At 31.9% G+C, this 20,341-nt stretch overlaps 1 protein-coding gene across 1 annotated transcript in view; it reads right to left on the bottom strand.

Moving 5' to 3' along the window:
- Window positions 1–10,807: 10,807 nt before the first annotated feature.
- LOC115890416 (cAMP-dependent protein kinase type II regulatory subunit) overlaps window positions 10,808–20,341 on the bottom strand; it is a 45,108-nt gene continuing 35,574 nt past the window's right edge. Inside the window, exon 6 of the mRNA XM_030910645.1 lies at window positions 10,808–12,544. Within this exon, the coding sequence (XP_030766505.1) occupies window positions 12,414–12,544 (131 nt within the window). The 3' untranslated portion in view covers window positions 10,808–12,413. The remainder of the gene's footprint in view (window positions 12,545–20,341) is intronic.

Below are 20,341 nucleotides of genomic sequence, written 5' to 3'. Positions count from 1 at the left end.
ACATAGAAAGTAATAAATATGTTTAAGCTTTTTAATGCCAGATATTCTTTAACGAAAAAATATTAAAATTTAAGTTTTGGTCACTGTATAATCTAAAGGGTTTAAAATTAATAATATTTTTCTCAAAGAACACAAAAAATTCATTAATGGTACTGAACGTTGGAATGTAAAGTTTTGAGCGTTTCAAAAACATACAAACTTAAAAATTAACAATGCTTGCATCTCCTGTTCTTCAAAAATATTTCTGGACTAAAATTTGAAATACCGTGAGCTAAGAAACTCTAATTAACAATATTGTGACAAAATAATGCACCCTGTACATGATTCTATATTACTTCTTGTATATAACATCAATGAATGGTGCGTTAGAAAAAAAACCAAACTAAAACATGGAGTAATGACTTAAGCTCGGATAATATTTAGAATTGCTTCCCATCCAAAATCGAAGGACATTTATAACACAACGTATATGTATATGATTAACATTTAATTACAATTATTATGTTTTATTGATCATAACAAGGAAATTCATTTACACCCATACTCGTAGGCTAGAACAACGAAATAAATAAAATTAAACACTAAGATAACAACAAAATATAATAAAAAAAATCAACAAAAGAAAAATGAGAAAAATAAAATAAGATTTGGCATTGAATAATATGAGCAATTTGTAGGAAACAGAAGTTGATAAAAATCGTTGGTTAAGGGTCAAGTTTATACAGGTTTGTTAAAGAGACAAGTAAGTAAATGGAGGTAATAATCAACCTAATTATTCTTTATAGTCAATGAAATATACATCGACCGAAATGAAAAATGAACATCTCAAATTCTCATGTATTTTAAAAAAAATCAATAACTTGTGTTCTAGTGGAGCGATTCTGATAAAAAAATAATCGAAATCGGTCTACAAAACATATTGAACAAAATACATGAAAATTTAAAGCTCTGAGTGTATTATTTTTTAATACTATAATAATTATAATAGCTATTATATTCTATAACTTTTCTCAGTATACGAAAAATCTAGAAGTAATTAATATATAGATATGTATTTCCTTTTACTTACTTGTAACGGTTTGTTACTTTATTTTATTTTTTTAAGTAAAAACTGATTTTTTTCCTTCAAAAGACTTAAAATTATGATCTTATTTATATACCGCTCCAAAAAGACTTTTTTTATATTGAAAACTTCCATGCGACTTACAATTCGAATTAAACGAAAAAACAAAACAAGTTGCGTCAAAATATAAAGAAAAAAAAACATGAAAAATCAATTTTTGATTGTCGTCTTGCACTGACACAACTTTAATATTATTTACCCTTTACCGTGTATAATTAGCGAAGCTTTCAATAAATAAATTTTCTTTGGAATTTGCTTAGATATATTTGAGATTACTAAACATAATTTAAATAATAATAGTGAAAACGACCAGTCGTATAGTTGTTTAGAAACAAGGGAGTGTCATTAGCTTTAAAGTGCATACAGTGTCTTGGAAGTTGTTTTATTGTATTAAAAAGAGTCAAGAGACTTAATATAATTCTGTTTATATGGTTATTCAGGGTTAGACATTTATGGAGAACTTTTATATTTGTAACTTAAAAATATAAAAAAAACAATATGTTTAAAACCGGCTATACAGGGTGTTTCAATATTCCATAGACATACCCAAGCAGCATTTGGACGTTGGGACAACGTTGTGTCACGCGACCAAACGTCGGGGCGCAACGTCGGCACAACCTCGTGCCAACCCTAGTCTGCACTAGTTTGGAGAATAATATTTAGGTCGAAACGACGTTGGATACCGACGTTGGCTAGAAGCCTAATTTAGTACAAACTGCAACGTTGTTTAAAATCCTAATTCACAGAAATACAAAACTAATATGGCGTCTAAGTCGCGTTTTATCCTAAATTGGGATAATTATAGTAAAAATATTATATTTATAATTTAGTTAGAGACATATGTCAGATGGCAGTGAAGGAAAACAAAACAAAAGTATTTAAGTGTGGAGGATGTTTGAAGATCATAATTATTGAAACACTTTAACCGACTCTGTAACTCGTTACCCAAGGTAAAAAGTTAAACGCAAACAACTTTATTGATAAATGTATTGTTTCTACTTTAAAAAATACTAATGGGCCTTGAAATTAAAGAAGTTTTAAAAATTTTCTTGAATTTTTTTTTTAGTAAAATGAGAATAATTTATTCGCATTCGAAAAAATTGTTTCCGCGTATTTTTTAGGGTCAAATATTTCAAGTTAATGTATTCAAAAAGCAGGAATTGCTATTTTAAGAACGAAACATTTTCTTATTTAACAACATGGCGGCTTTAACTTTGTTGTTTTGGAGATTAAGATGGAGTAGTTCGAGTAGTCGCATACTGGACTAATAAAGTCGCAGTTCGGCCTTAACAGGTAGTATACTAGTCGCAAGATTGCCTAATTTAGTCATTCTAGAGTCTAGCTTGTGCCGCCCTCTATAATCTAAATAAACGAGGAAGTGTCGGTAATATATGTCGATGTATATTTAAATTTAGTTTTATATGTACCTTTCTTATGTCCCATTTTAATTAAGTTTTTTTTTTATAAAAACAAAAACAGCACTGAACTGTCTGACTGAACAGAACAATGAATTGAAAATTTAAGATTTAAGGTTATGGTTCAATACAGTTGCAAAAAGGTAGTGACTCTACGTCCTACCAACGTAAGAATAAGGAAATCTAAACAACGTTGGAATTAGTAAAACAGACGACGTTTGCATAACGTTGGAATAGGTCCTGAAACTGACGTCGGAAAACTCTATATTATCCAACGTTGTAACTACGTTGTCCAAATCACCTAAAGATCACTTAAGCAAAAAAGGTTACAAGACAACGTTTATTCGACGTCGCAGAAGCTTCTACTTTGCTGTAGTACTAGTCCAACGTCGGCACAACGTTATAAAAACGTTTAAATTTATTTTAATACCCAAGGTAGGGAGCTAACTATTTTTTGTAGCTAATCCAACGCTGTGTTTAGTAAACATGTGGTCGCAAGTCGTGAAAATGCTACTTGGGTAGAGCTCATTGGACACCTAACCTTACCTCTATACAAAAGTGCTTCCTTTGTCCGTTAGAGGGCATCAATAAACCTTAAAAAAATAAACACATTTTTTAAGATATTTTAATGGTGGTTCATACAGCCAATAAAATAAAATAAGAATAAAATAAAATAAGAAATAAGGAATTCTTATTTGTGTGCGTTCATACAGTCAAATAAAATAAAATAAGAAATATATATTTGCTCATGCGCAGTACGATGAGGCTGGATAAAAGTTAACTTTTACGATTGTTTATAGTAATTTTACCATTTATAGTATATTTATTTGTTCGTTGCCTACTATATTATATATTTTACTTATGTGAAATTATAAAATAAATTAAATCCAAACTGAAAATATTTGTAGGTTAGAATTAAGCGTCCGCAAAGCCGTTTAAAATAAAATAACACATAAAATAAAACAAGAAGTTAAAAGATAAAGACTTCTTATTTTATTTGTTATTTTATTTGGCTGTATGAACGCATGTACGGTATCCCATATAACCAACTTTCTTATTTTATTTTATTTTATTCTTATTTTATTTTATTTGGCTGTATGAACCCACCATAAGAACCGTTATTCCGATTTGAATGAGATTTGGGGGAGCCTATACTTTGCTAAGTGCTTTAAATTTGACTTTCAAAAATCAAGAAGTACGATAAGTTTGTCTGTTGTAAAAAATCGACACCCGCATACTTTTGAGGAAAAAAAAAATATTTTCCAGAAGCTGACTTACAAAAATGTTTCTGGTTTGGTTTATGCGCTTGCAGTATCATCTAGTTGGCAAAAATATGAACTTTATATTAATATCACAAATGATAGTAATATAAAAATTGTGTCAATACTAGCTTCATAAATTTAAATTAATTAACGTTCGGATTTAATTTTAGTTGATTCCTCTAACGAACAAACAAAGCATAATAATTTGTATAAAAATATGATTGCCAACAGTGTATACTATCATGATCAATATACACTTTATAAAACTCATGTACGCATAAATATTTTTTAAAACTCGTTCCAAATCACTGTATTTTTTAAAACTCTCTGACATGTAAAAAAATGCATCAAACATCATCAGTGCATTTGAAGCTTGGGCATATTACTTATATGACTCTAAAAAACAAAATAGAACCAAAATAAATACTGTTAATATACAGTCCACACGCATCCACAACAAATACATAATAGCACAGCCTATTCATTGGACAGCCAGTCGACTTCGCTAGTTTTTGAGTACCTGCCGCTAATGTTCTCGTAAACATAAAAGAATGTTCAGCGTTCGTTCAATGTTACGTCATATATTGTCGTACTTTCTCTACTACTTGACAACCAGACGCAAAAAGATTGTTGACGTCATTACTGGCACATTGTTTCTGGTAATGTCATTTAGTTGAGGTTATAATAATTGTATTGACGGATTCGATTAATGTCAAAATTAAAAACCGATTGCGCTACTAAGATTAAATTCAAATGTTTAGTTTTAGTAACTTAGGGTTCTGTGATAAATAGAGATGATAGGGTGATAAATAGAGATGCAAGACAGGCAACGGAGGTAGTCGTAGGTGGGACACCAATAGCAAGAGTCTCAAAGTTTAGATATTTGGGCAGTTGGATTAGTGAAGACCTAAACCCAGACATTGAGATCAGAGCTCGAATTGAGATGGCTAGATCAAACTTCCTAAAATTGTGGAACCTACTGTGCGATAAACGTCTCAACATCCATATAAAAGACAACTTCGTCAAGTGCTACGTACTTTCCACATTTCTCTACGGGGCTGAGTCGTGGACACTCAAAGTAAGCGCAATGAATAAGTTGGAAGCATTTGAGATATGGGTATATTGCAGAATGCTGAGAATACCATTGACTGACCGTGTCTCGAATGAACGAGTTCTAAACCAAACGAACAAGGACCGAGAACTCCTCGACATAATAAAAAAGAGAAAAGCAGCCTATTTGGGCCATATCATGAGATATAGCAAGTATGAATTCCTTCAGCTCATCATCGAGGGTAAAATTGAGGGAAAGCGCGGACCCGGACGACGGCAATGCTCCTGGCTGAAGAACATCAGAGATTGGACAGGCCTGGACTCACATACTTTGCTGAGAAGAGGGAAAAATAGAGAGGAATTTGCCATGGTTGTTGCCGATCTTCACTGAATGGAGAAGGCACTTTAAGAAGAAGAAGGGTTCTGTACCTCAAAAGAAAATATAGGATCACTTTGTTATCTGTCCTTCCGTCCGTCCGTCCGTCTGTCAAGGCCCTTTATCTCGAGAACTTGGAACGCGTGGAGATATCGAGTTGAAATTAAAACCATACACTCAGGTTTACAGTCCCTTGATAGATATTTATTGGGACTGAACAGTAGAACTCACTGCCAGAATTTCTTTAAAAATTTCAAAATACTGACTCTTTCTTCCTTATTCATTTTTGAATCCGTTTGCCTAATCCGCAAGCACATATCTGCTATTCCCGAAAGGCCATCTCACGACTATCGACTTAGGAATGCAGTGCACGATCTTTATCTGCCAACCCCGAGCTCAGAACTAGTCAAAAGCTCAATACTGTACAATGCCAAAAAAATGTACAATCATCTGCCTTTAAATATCAAATCACTTTCATTCTTTCCCGCATTTCGCAAAGCTCTGAAATCATACTTACTGGAGAGAGCCCTATATGCGGTAAACGACTTTTTTGTTGATGTTTAATCCTGAACAATTTTGAATTTTAAAATTTTGATCATCTCACACACTGGCTTTTGGCTTTTTGTACAATAAAGCGTTGTTTGTTTGTTTGTTTGTCTTGAAGTTGTGAAAAAATCAAACTTCTAAGTTAACGTAAAAAAAAAAGATGCGTAGGTACGCAGAGTTCCATGGGAATGATCGTTAAGTCGACTGGCTGTCTAACGAATAGGCTGTGATAATATTAAAGAACGAAAGTCAGGTGATTACATTAAAAATAAAATTGGTCCGACCAGCGGGGTCCTCTCATTTTTTTTCCACACTTTTTTTTTGTATAATATACGCTATACTTAGGTGATCTAGAACATTCCTTCCTGGCACTCAGTACGAATCTGTCATAAGGAAGGCAGTAATAGAAATAAAAATAAAAGAGAATTTTAGATTCTTACAATAGAGTTTTATATACCAGGTGATGACAAAATATAGTTCATTAATGCTTCTGCTCTTAACTCTAAAGATCTGTGCACATTGTCATACACGTTTGTTCAATATACAGGGTGAGTCTTAAATAAGTACAAATATTTTTAGGGGTAGTATATTTAGATCTCAGAAACACGATTATAAGTTCTTTTCTGGCAATTTTTTTTTAAATTTTGAAATTTTTGAAAAAAATTTTTCGGTTTTTAGTTAAAAAACATAATTTCTTGATAATATGGCAACCTAGGTATTGGATTAAATTTACGAGAAAGAAAATCCAGAAAAGATCCAATGCTTCTCAAAATTTTAGCAAAAAAATCATTTTTTTTGGAAATTTTCAAAGTAAAATAATAATCGAGCTATAACAACCCTAAAAATATTTGAACTTATTTAAGACTCATCCTGTATAATTGATATGTGTATTATTTTAGAAAATATTTTTTATATTTAACTGAATTTAATTTAAATATAAATTTCAAATAAAAATAAAATTATATAATGCTAATTGGCAACACAGCTACGATGAATTGGCAACATTGAAAAGTTAAATATCTTTAGAGATATGAAATTTTAAGTTATATCGTTATATGGCATATGTAAACAAATATACAGGGTGCCATATTTTCTTCATCTCCCTAAAAAAGGCGGAAATTATTTAGAATTGCTTTTTTAACAAAAAATTACAGTATTAAATGGATCAATTTTGTTATCACCCAGTATTATTAAAATAAAATATTTCGTTTTAAATCACTGTTAAATTTATTACCTATATATTAACTTTTCAATTAAAGTTCAAGTACTGTTACTAGCCAACAAAAATAAAACAATATTGTGCTTATTTGAACGTACCACCTAGATGAACCTGTTCTTTGAATACTTTACAATTAAAAAAAAAATATATACCTTTCAATTCCTAAAACGTCAGTACTTTAGAAAATGAAAAAGAACACTCACTCCAATTTGAGATCAATTTCAAGTTTGCTTTTTTTTTATATTAAATAATTTACAAAAGTTTAATTAAACACAGCGTCACACACAAGTGTCTGCATTAGATGGATTTTTTTGGTCACTACTTGTCAATATTCTCTCTAGGTCTAATATCTGACAGTTTAAGAAACGGAAAAGTTTTTATCGTGATACTGCATCTATTTTAACAAGTAAGACAGAGAGACAAAGATATGCGGTGTTGTCGGTTTTTAGGTGCGGTAGGTTTGTAGTATGTATTATATAAGGTCTTAGAACTATAGCAAAATTTTCGTAGTCTTGGCGGACGAATTATGTTTTGTATTATTACACCGGGTGTTTTTCAAAAGTGCCTCACCCCCTATAACTTTTTTATTTTTTCAGATAAAAAAACGAGATTTGGTATGTTAGTGTATGATATAAATCGGGATTGATTGGCGTATTTAGTGAGTTTCATTTCCTGTTTCACCGGAAATGACCACAATTTTTCATTTTTAAATGATACCCTCGGTATTTTTTACTTTATTTGATAAAATGACATTCTGAATCGAATGACAGTATATTTTCAAGCTAGAGTGTCATATGTTTGTTAAAACCACAAATTTTTAATCAAGGAGCCTTGGAAAAATGGATTTGATTGGCTAATGTTTTTCGTGTGTTTTCCTGGTAGGTTAATAGATGCCCAAATCGTATTTGTAATCATAACTCAGGGCTCAAAAAGCATTTTGTTACGAATAATTCGGCATCGTCGTTAGTGAAAGTGTCAAAAGATGACATACGATAAGTCATTCTATTCCAGTGGCGTGCATTACATATAGGCAAAAAAGCATTGCCTACCCTTCGATTTACTCAAGACAGACGCAAAATAAAAATATATTTATCTGATCAATTTTCATTATATATCTACCTACAAATCCTACAATGCGGCCTACATTGTTTTATTTTTCTAAATAGTAAGTTAGTATTGTGTTTATTACGGTTGCAAAGCCGGAAACATCATACAAAACAAACGCCACCTGTTCAACGTCTTATTATTACCTAAAAAACGCATCCCATTATTCGAAATCGAACGCACGGCCGCAACTTAACATTACATGGATATGGACAAGCAAAAGCAGTGCGTTACCGCAGCACGGATGCACCGATGTCTCGATCCCGTCGATGCGGTATTGCCAGTTCCGATGTTATTACAGAACTATGTATGAAACAGTCCATGTTATTTTATATGATCTATTTTAAATAACTGTGTTTTAGAAAGATTTGTATTATGTAGCAAATTAGAAATTTGCTTGTCTGTCATCTGTATTTGTTTCCAAATGATTTCATTTATTATTTTAATTGACTGTAAAATCATTTTGGTACATAAAATCTATTAGGCAGTGGCAATTGGCAGTCTGGCAATATTGTGTACGGTTATTGTTTTAGCTAATTCGCCAGTCGTTGAGTCGCCTATCGGGAAGAAATAATGATTGAATAATAGACAGATTATTCGTTTTGCATCTACAAATAATTAAATTTATTTGCTGTTATTTGAATTTTCTTTTGTTTCAGTTTAAAGTTAAAATACGTTAGACAGTAAATTTTATATACGTACATTGTACATTATGTAATACATACGTTTTTCTAGTTTTTTTTTTCATATTTTTGATTCTGTTGCCTACCCTACTGTAAATGGTACTGCACGCCACTGTTCTATTCAGAATGTTATTTTTTATAAATAAAGTAAAAAAATACCAAGGGTATCATTTAGAAGTTGTACCCATTTCCGGTGAAACAGGAGGTAACCGAAACCAACTGAATACGGCAATCAATCCTGATTTATGTCATATACTATCATACCAAGTCTCATTTTTTATCTCAGAAAATAAAAAAGATATAGGTGTGAGTCACTTTTGAAAAACAACCAGCCTTATAGGACTATTACCTACATGATAATCCCACTATTTATCTCTCTTTAATATGATTGAATTTCCATTAAGATATCTCCATCATTATTTCACCCGTTAAAATCCAGACCACTGACATGAAAAGTGAAAAAACTCAAAACTCCATCGAAATGCAGTCAAATATATGCGACACGATAAATATAAATAAAAATATATTTCCTTATAACAAATTCAATGTTTTTTTCGGCAAAAATCGGAGACATAATATTTACACAATATACTATTTGACTAGTACCGGTAAAAGTAATTACCGCTTTTGTTCTAGAGAAGATGTAGAATGTGAAGGTGAAGATGGTTACACTATTTTTTTTATAAACCGCCCTAATAAATAGTTTTACAAAAATATATCCTGAAGTAACGTAACTTTTACAGCTAAGAATTGTACAGGGTGTTCGGAAAAACACGGTCAAATTTCGGGGGTAATTCCTCGTTAAAAATATGGAAAAAAGTTTCGATAAGTATGGGTCCGGAAATGCATAGTTTTAAAGATAGAGCATGTCAAAAGCTTTATTTAAGTATTTTGTCTGTAATTATCTTAAATACCATTTTTTAATCTGCTGAACATCCATGTTATAAATTGTAATTTGTTATCAAATATTTCATTATTTTAGTCTATAGAGTAGGGATGGGATTTTTTCCGATATATGTATCGATAACTATCGATAGCTATCGATTACAAGAGGTGACTTTAAAATTATCGATATATCGACCTAACGTTATCATTTAATGTATTAATAGTAGGGATGGAATTTTTCTTCCACTGAAAAATTGAAAAACTATCGATACATCGATAGCTATTGATATACTAATGATTTATCAATAAACCAAGACTATAGTCTGTGAAACGAATAACTTTGAATTTGACAGTTCTCGCGGCTTTTCTACTGTTAATTTTATTAGGTTAGCAACTTGCAGCCATGCTGACGCAATGCCGTCTCTAATAGAACAGCCTCGGAGCGAGATTTATGACGTCACGCTAGTTAGATACTACCGATTAATAAATATGTTGTAGAATACATGGAAAACATAATTATTCCTCGTATTTTTGGTTTGTATTTTAAAAATGATATACAGTTAAATTAATATACAGTTAATAAATACAATATATATATACCTATTTATAGTAATAAATACTTTGGCAAATAAACTATGAACCATACAAGTGCAGCAAATGTTTTACAATATACAAATAATGAATAGGTACATAAGATAATGGGTAAAATGTAAAATATATTTTAAATTTTGGGGTTTGAAAATCGATCTAATTTAACAAAAAACATTCAATATCTACTAATAGTGATGTATTATTATTTGCATTCACAAAATTTATATGTATATTTTGCAAGTATCAATGTTCGAAAAATTATATTTGCAAATAATACAATATCATAGAAAAAAAGGCGTCAGCGATGGATATGAAATAAAGACCGCTGTCATTTTATATGAAAAATTATTCTAAAATTTTTTATTTTTTTGGGATTTAGGGTCAGGAAAAACGTCGTTATTATTATAAAAACGCTGTTTTCATTTGGTTTCTCATTATTTTCTTTGGTTTAAAAAAAAACGTTTTAGTATAACCAAAAATACGAGGAATAATTATGTTTTCCATGTATTCTACAACATATTTATTAATCCGTAGTATCTAACTAGCGTGACGTCATAAATCTGGCTCCGAGGCTGTTCTATTAGAGGCGGCATTGTTCTGATAATTAGAAATGTCAAAAGCTGATGACATTTTACTTTTGACAATTATGATATTTCGTGTTGACTTTTGCAAGAAGAGTAAGAACTGTCACTAGTTTTATTATTTTCCTTTTCTATTTCACGAAAGTAAAGAGTTACCTATCTGATTCGTTCAGGCACTCAATTTAAAGAATATCAGTAACTTTTTTGACAGAGGGATTTTATATTTGCCATGTTGGTAAAAAATAACGGTCAAAATTCAAAGTTATTCATTTTATAGACTATATCAGTAATTCGATAGTTATTGCTATATCGATAATTGTCGATATATCGATAATTATCTACATATCGATAGGTAAATTGCGATAACTTATTGGTGGTAAAATCCATTATTGCCTATACCTAGCCTACAGACCTGCATGAATTGGTTTTACTTTTTTCTCGAGAGAAAGTTATATTTTTAGTTGCCTTATCTAAAAAATTGCAAAAGTCAGTGGTGTATATTTTTTCTTGATTATTTTAGATAAGGTGTCCCATTAAACGCCACTGAATTTAATAATTTTAATTTAAAATAGCCTAAATCGGGCCATTATTAGTAAGGATGGGCGATAATGGAACTTACCTATCGATAAAATATCGCAATTCACCTATCGATATATTTTAGTTATCGATATGTCGACAATTATCGATAGGTATATCGAAAAAATAAAAAAAAAAATTACCGATAGTAATCGGTTTATCGATACGTTGATAATTATCGATACATGAGCAGTTTTTGGATTTTTTTCGATCTATCGATAAACTATCGATCCCTGTTCCATCCCTAATCGTAAATATCTAGTTCTAAAAAGTGCTCTTTAAAAAAGAAATAAAAATATACCCACAAAAATAAATTTCGATATATCGATAGTTACCAATAATATGCTTACGAAAATGCTATTAATACACCAATAGGTATCAATATATCGATAAGTATCGATAATTTTAAGGTCACCTATTGTTATTAGATATATTAATAACTATCGATAATTATCGATAAATCGGAAAAATCCCATCCCTAATTATTACTAGAAATAACACTGAAAATTTGAAGAAAGTCGGCTACAGGGTATTTAAGATAATTACGATTAATAACACCCTGTATCTTTAAAACTAGACATTTCCCGATCCAAGTTTACACAAACTTTATCCATACTTTTCGACGAGGAACCGCACCCTATAATTTAGCCCGGTACTTTTCGAACAACTTGTACATATACGGGGCGCGACAACCTTTGATACCACCCTGTATATATCACCCATTCTACCTTCTCTCTCTTCGCCAATCACTACTACTAATCTTGTTTCGGTGGTGGGCCACGTTGTTTTAGCTTCATTTTATTTTTTAAAATTATTTTTACAAGGGGAGACCGTATTGTACCGACCAGAGTTTTTTTGCTTCATTTTTTTGTTTGACTAACCAATAGCATTGAGAAAAAACATTGAGAGAAAACAAAAGTAACGCACGCGCACAAAAACGGCGGCGTTGTCGAGGCGGCTGAGGCGACCGCGACCGCTGTCGTCGTCCACAGGTGTCGCTTTTCATCGTATGTCCTTAATGTTCTGCTTTGAGCCGAAGATTTTGAGCATTTGGTCCTCGTAGTCGGTGATGTTGCGCTTCATGATCTCCATGCAGGGACCGAGCAGCCGTTCGAACGCTTCCACGTCCAGGACTGCAACAAAACGATAAATTATTTTAAGAAATAAGTTATCCCATCAAAAACGTAGAATGTAAAAAATGCCAATTCTTCTACTATAAAAAGTTGTGAGATCTCATGTAAAAGTCAATTTATTTTATTTAGTCTCTTTTTAAGTACCTATTCAACAATTTTGTTATAAATTGTTAGTATCAATATTAAGTCATCTTTATTTCTGTCAAAATTATAATGGCTTAAAATCAAAAGTTGTAGTCATTTCCGGTAGTGATGGGCAAAACTGTTATTTTTAGATAACAGTTGAAACTGTTATAGTTATTTATAAAAAACAGCTTAAAATAACAGCTTAAAAATAACAGGTTTCTTTATTTTACTGCTAAATATCTGAAAGATTATGAGGCGGTCACCGCCAGGCATATTAACGCAGTTGCAAGTTGCAACAATGACGTGCTCGGTGGTAGTATTTCAAGGGTGTCAAAACATTTCTAAATATCGATTGTTATCTAAAATACCTCTCTAAAAACGGTGGTTGTTTACAAATAAGCGCTGTTTACAAATTGCGATATAAAAAAAGCCAAAATGCCGCCACTCGTCTATACCTATACATTCCGATCTACCTACGCCCTGCCCCTCGATCCGCGTAGATCCTGAATTGCGTAGCAGTGTACAGGGTGCATCTCACTCGACAGGCGAGAAGCTCTTAGTTATGATTTTACCATTTGCGGTCAAAAAATAGCAATATAAGAAAATGTGTAGTATATTCTTCATAAGTAAACCAACTACACACTACAGTTCGAATTAATTTTACACTTAAACTAGCGTGTACCCGCGACTTCGTTCGCGTCGAACTAATAATTTGTAATGGTGATGATAAAGATAAAGCAAAGCAAGAATTTCCATTAACATACAAACTGGATAAAATTTTCTCACATTTGCCAAAAATAAGCTTTAAACGTCGAGCAGTTTAAGCAGAATCGTGGTTAATCAATTACTCAACTTTTTGGAACACCCTGTATGATTTTTTAAAAAATTTCAAAATATGTAAAAAACAAAATAAATTATGCGTGTCCAGGCGTTTTCCCGAAAGACTAATCGTTTTTAAATAACAAATATTGTAATATTTGAGGGGCGTTTTCACCCTGTTGGAATTTGAGATTCGAGAAAACCCCTCCTTAACGAACCTCAAACCCACAGTCAATCCGTTTGCCAAAAATCAGCTTTAAACGTCAAGCAGTTTAAGCAGAATAGTGATTACTCAATGGTCATATTTTATGAAACACCCTGTATATATTTTTAAAAAATCTTAAAATATGTAAAACAACATAATAAAATTTACGTGTTTTAAGAGTTTTTCCGAAAAACTCACCGGTTTTTAAATAACAAAATATTCTAATATTTGAGGGTAGTTTCACCCCCTTAGAATTCTAGTTTCGAAAAATCCCTTCTTATCGAACCTCTACACGCTAAAGTCAATGCGTTTTCCAAAAATCAGCTTTTTACGTCAAGGGCTTTAAGCAGGATCGTGTTTAATCAATGACCAGATTTTTCATAACACCCTGTATACATTTTTAAAAAATCTTAAAATATTATTCTGAAAATTTTTCTGAATAAATAAACACCTAAATATTGAAACTTAATAAGTAAGTACTGAAACATACAGCGCCATAATATCTCGACCTCCGCCCGTTATGCTCGTAACAGGTTGAAAAACAATGTATCTAAAACAACTGATGCGTTATTCTCCAACCTGTTTCGAACCTCCATCGACAATCGACCGATGCAGCAGCGTTACTTTCCCACTCCTGTTATCTCGACCGCCAGGCGTTAGGGTACGAACATAGTGGAGGCAGGTTTCTGCTTTCCGGCAACCAGCGCCGTCTCTGGGGACCTATTCTTGACCACTCGCATCTTCAAATATCGCTCGCATCTCCTAAAAAGCCATATAACAATACACAGATGCGTAACTTTGCGTATATGCATCACGTGTATTGTATATGGCTATTTCGGAGATGCGAGAAGGATTCGGAAGTAGATAATTAAGAGGAAATTTACCTGATTAACTAACCTAACCTAACCAAACCATATTCAAACGCTCACATAGGTGTATTTGGTTTATAAACCTGGCCAAAAGTGATATTTTTTTATTTTCATTTTTTATCTTAACTGAATACAAATCTATAAATACTAAATGTAAGCACGTTTATTAGCTTTTTTTAAGTCGTAAGTTGACTATCAAATAAATAATATATTTCAGTTAAAAGTATGAATTATCTTGAGTGTATTCTGAATATTTCTAAGATTATAAAAATAGTGGAATTGTTTGTAGTGCTTTTTTTGCAAATTGTTCATAATAACTGTCATGATGGATACAGAGCCAGCTTTGTTTGTTGGCTCTGTTCTGTTTTATGCCATATTTTTATTTTGAAACGTTTCCTTCTATTCTATTTTTTTATAATGTTTTATATTTAAAAAATCAGTGGCATTTTTATAAGGTGTAAGACTATTCGGCAATATTCCGCATGGAAATTAGTATCCGTTCAATGCTTAAAGTCTCCAGCATTGGAATATGCACAAAAATCTTGCCAATATTTGCCACTGCCAAAAAAAACATTGATTTAAATAGATTCTTAAAGGAAATAGTCTTTACCCTATTAACACCCATCCTCGCTCAAATATCGTCTATAATATACAAATTACTTTCTTGTTCTAGCATCCTCATCCAATTGCTTGGTTTTGCACAGAATGGCCCTATTTGATCGGTGGAAAGGGTTTCAGAGTAGAGGAAAAAATATTGTGTAGGAAAAACAAAATGGGGTTCCATATTAGCAACCTCTCCTCTAATTAATAATTAATATTACTAGCAAAAAAGCAAAAAAATCATAAAACATAATTTTGGCCAACTTTTAGTTCTTAATACCCCCTGTGCGCCGTCGGCGCGTGCAAAAGCAGAAATAAATAAATTTTCGTTCCGGTAAAAGCGAGAACGCCGATGAACGCTGGTTGACGGTGCCTGCCTGCTTTCACTGTGAACTAGCCGATTTGATAACACGCTTTAATTTTTCAAGGTTATAAGCGCGAGGCGGCGCGGCGCGGCGCTACTATGTAACCATATACAGGGTGTCCCAGAAATAAGTGCAAGTATTTTAACTTAACTGGTAGTATAGTTCAACCCCAGAAACACGCCTATGAGGTTTATTTCTAAATAATTTTTTTTTAAAAATTCGGAATTTTTTGAAGATATTTTTGGAATTTTTTTGCAATCTTTTTTAGTTTTTATTTAAAAAAATAATTTCTTGATAATATGGCAACATAGGTAGTAGATTAAATTTACAAGAAAGAAAATCCAGAAAAGATCCAGTGGTTCTCAAACAAATCTCGAAGTATTGGAAAGAATGTGTAAGGACCAAGAACTATCGACTACAATAAAACGACGGAAAGCAGCATATTTTGGTCATATTTTTCGAAATAACAAATATAGTTTCCTACAGCTGATCGTTGAGAGAAAGATTGAAGGACGACGAGGCATCGGGCGTAAACGGTTTTCCTGGTTGCGGAATTTGCGCCAGTGGTTTAATATAGGAGAGGCCAGTGCAATTATCCGTTTGGCTCAAGACAGGGAGGAATTCCAATTGATGGTCGCCAACCTCCGATGAGGAGAAGGCACATGAAGAAGAAGGTTTTCAAAAATTTTAGCAAAAATAATTTTTTTTGGAAATTTTCAAAGTAAAATAACTCCATTATTTTGGACTTATTTGAAAAACGATAAAGAGAAAATATGTTTCTTTTATCGAGATCTACCACCCTTTAAAATACTTGCACTTATTTCTGGGATACCCTGTTTATAACAATACACGTGATGCGTATACGCAAAGTTGCGAACGATGTCAAGAATAGGTGCCCAGATTGGCGCTGGCTACCAGAAAGCGGCAAACCTGCTTGCACTGTGTTCGCACACTTATGCCCCACAACTGTTTCAAAAAACCTGCTTCTTTTATATCCTATTATTTTTAAGCGGTATCGACCGAAGCAGCTACGTTCGCCGTAGTGCATTCCCCACTCCGTTGTCCGTTGTCTCGCCGCCTGTATCGATGGTTGACGAAATAACAGGTTTTAAATCCATACTAGTTGTTTTTTGGAATTGCTTCGAGCAGCATAGAATTTCGTGGCGGTGCAGAGCGCTGACTTCGTTTTTCGTTTCACGAGCGGCCGATCTCTACGTGTCGTTATTTTATATCTGTTATTTTTTAGAAGTAGTAACGGTTGCGTTATGTTATTTATAAATAATTGTTATAAAATAACAGATAGTTAAATAGCAACCCATCACTAATTTCCGGTAAAACAGGAAGTGGCCAAAAACAGTTGAATACGTCAATCAATCCTAATTTATGTCATATACTAATATACTAAATCTTGATCTCTATATATACTAAAACTTGAACTTGAAAAAATAAAAAAGTTATAGGGGTGAGCCACTTTTGAGAGGCACCCCGTATATCACGAATATCTGCAAAATAGAGTTAAAAATTTATGAACACTTTAAATACAAAAAATGTTCACTTTTCAATTCTGCATCTAAAATAAAAATAATATACAGGGTGTTGCATTGTTTCGGTAAATAAAAAAAATAAATTATTTACCTACCCGTTGGGCATTTACCAGTAGTTACCAGGTGGCCCATCAGTGGCTGTAGCTGTCTTTGAATCGAGTCATCAAAAAGTATAACTCACTTTTTTCAAATGAAAATTCATCTTTTTTTATTATCGAAAAGGTTTTTTATTCGCTATTTTTTATATATAACGTTTCTATACCTAAAATAAAGTAGTAGTAGCTCAGACTCGTGAAAATCGCAAGGTTCTATTTTTCTTTACTAGTAAGCAAGATAACCATCTAGTGCAACCAACACGAGACACCCTGTATGTATCAAAAATTAAATAAACATAGTTCGTGCGTACCGGTTATTTCTTTTTATTTATAATTATAAATAATTTACCTGTAGAATATTATAATAATCCCCAGAAAAATCATTAAAGTTCTACGTAATAAATAATTGGAAATGTTCGATAATTATTATTTTGGGACCCGGTAATAGCCTTCTATAATGAGGAATAATCATTTTTTGTCATCAAAATAATAACATATTTTACATATAATATAGTTTAAGTTGGATTTATTCAGTATTTTTTTTATAAATTTAACTGCTTACCAATACAAAAAAAAATTAAAGTATTAAAAGAATAAACTGCGATTATACATATTTAAACAAAATAAAAACAGCATATTCTTTTCAACACACAGGGTGCTTCAAAACAGACGCGAAAATGTTTATTAGTAGACCATGCAACATTTTGCATGGTTCCAACTAAAAATTTTAAATATTTTTCCCCAAGAACGTTTAATTTTAGGTATAGTGTGTGATATCAAAATTCATATTCACGAATGGCAGACACACCCTATACACAATATAAATAGGTATATAAAACAATGCCAACTGTAATTGTTTCAGGTATGTTACATTAATCCTACTGTTTTCAATTAGTTACCGGTTATTTTTAACTTTTGGCCGATTGCACTTCCAAAATACTTCATTAATTAAAAAGATAATTATGAATATGCCTACAAAACAATTTGCTATTTAGAACTAAATTAACCACTTCACTAATAGTGTACATATATCATAGAAGTTAATAAAGGAAAATAAAAAAGTGGATAAATTATGTTTTACAAATAACAATTAACGAAACATATATTTGGGGAGTTATTCATATATTTTGGTTAGGTTATTATGTAGCATTTTTTATTTCCTTTAATAAAATTGAATTTAAAATTCTATTTTTATTTAAATTTCTTAGTATTGGCGCCATCTATTTACTAGATGCCAAAGATATCAAACTTCATTTATTACAGTTCACTTGTCTTGTTTATTAGCGCCATCTATTCGCTATATGCCAAACTTCCTTAATTGCATTTCACTTGTCCCGATATTTAATTTTTATTAGCGCATCTATTCGCTAGATGTCAAACTTTACTTATGACAGTTGGGTTCTGAAACTGAGAACTGAGAAGAAGGTCTTTTTTCTGGGAATTTGGATCTGAAGAAGACGCGTGTTTCGGCGTCCGACAAATTTTCCAGTGAAAAGCACTCTGAATCCGCTTTTCGATTTCGATTGCATGGGTATCCGATTTGGAAATTTGAAAACCTTGTAAAGTATGCAATCCAGAGTATAGATCGTATTTGTTTGGTTTCTTCTTGGAATGATCACCACCAGTAACTATCACATGGTACTCAGTAACTACAACATGGTACTCAGTAATTACCACATGACCTTAAGACAGTGTTCCTGACATTACAATCGTTCTTTTGGCTGATATCGAAGACTTCTCCTGGCATAGTCATCTGTATCCACTTCTGTTAGTCTGGAGAATACCTACCTACCTGTTTACATCATAAGAAACTATATACAGATAAGTCTTAAGTTTGATACACAAGGTACGCTTTTATTTTATAATTTTTGAGACAACAGATTTAATAACCTGGTAAATTATCACTATTTATCCCACATATTGCAGTCAAAATTATTTTTATTTAACGTTATAAGTTATAATTTGATTCGTACAGTACACTCTTACTTAGCTATGATATTTTATATGAAAATTATTAGCACGTATTCATTTTAAAGGTTTTTGTACACGACATGTTTCAAAACATCATCGTATTGAGACATACATAAATTTCACCTGTTTTTATATTAAGTAGCTTACTTAGTTCAAAGAATACAGTTACTAAATTCGAATCTATTTAAAATAACTTGCGGTTTTATTGGGATTACTGTGACTAATTGATGATACTTGTGTTCGTTTTCAATAAATGTTTAATGTAGGATAGTTATATTTCTGACTTTTATTCCTGATAAACATAATAGACCCTTAATGCCGTTGATTACTTTATTTTAGCTATGTTATGATATCGTATTTTTCTTTTTGGTTTCTTACTTTACCACTCTCATAAACAAAGTAAGTGGCGCCCTTTTCACTGTCTTTGACCATACCTATTTGAATTCTTAACATCAATATTAAAATCTCTGCAGCCTACATATTATCATTTTTTTATTTTTTAACATTAGAAAGTCACTGTGAGTCAGAAGCCTTACCTACGAACCCAGCTTTCCTCTAACCCTGAGCAACGGATTCTTTTTTCATTCTATTTGGGTAACGACAGAAAAGTCGTCACAATTATAAGTATTAACACTTTATAATTTCCGTGGCACATAGATAATTTTATTTCTTACTGAATTTAGTATATTTTGTCCCGTATTAAAACCACCCAAATGTTGCATTTATTAATCTTCCGGTATATTTGTATTAACGCTGCTGGTAGGAACTTTGTACCGGGTTACTATTGTATTAAATGACCTGTTTCTAAATTGATGGTTGTTGTCAATCGAATTCAATTTTTTGTCAAAAAAAAACTTCTTTTGCACGAATTCGGCACACGTTCATACATTAAAATGGAGCAAATATTAAAAAACCTGAAGAAGCACAACAAGTGTTACTTCCACCTAAAAGTGAATCAATTTGCCAAAAGGAATACAAAAAATATCTTCAGTGACTGGGACAGAAAAATATTGTAGCAGGGGATGTCGATGAAACTGTTCTCTTGTAAATTTACTATATTTAAGTGATATTAATGATGTAAAGAAATTATTAGAGTAGTTAGATGAGTGTCCATTTCAATTTTATATTCTATTTTTAAGAAACTCTTTAAAAAGGCCTAACAAGCCGAAACATATATGTCGAGTTAAAGTTACTCTTACTAAA

Source organism: Sitophilus oryzae, unplaced genomic scaffold (assembly GCF_002938485.1).
Source record: "Sitophilus oryzae breed Bouriz unplaced genomic scaffold, Soryzae_2.0 scaffold_864_pilon_pilon, whole genome shotgun sequence".
NCBI lineage: Eukaryota > Metazoa > Arthropoda > Insecta > Coleoptera > Curculionidae > Sitophilus > Sitophilus oryzae.
Note: the sequence above shows the minus strand (reverse complement) of the source record. Positions and strands in the feature narration are given on the sequence as shown.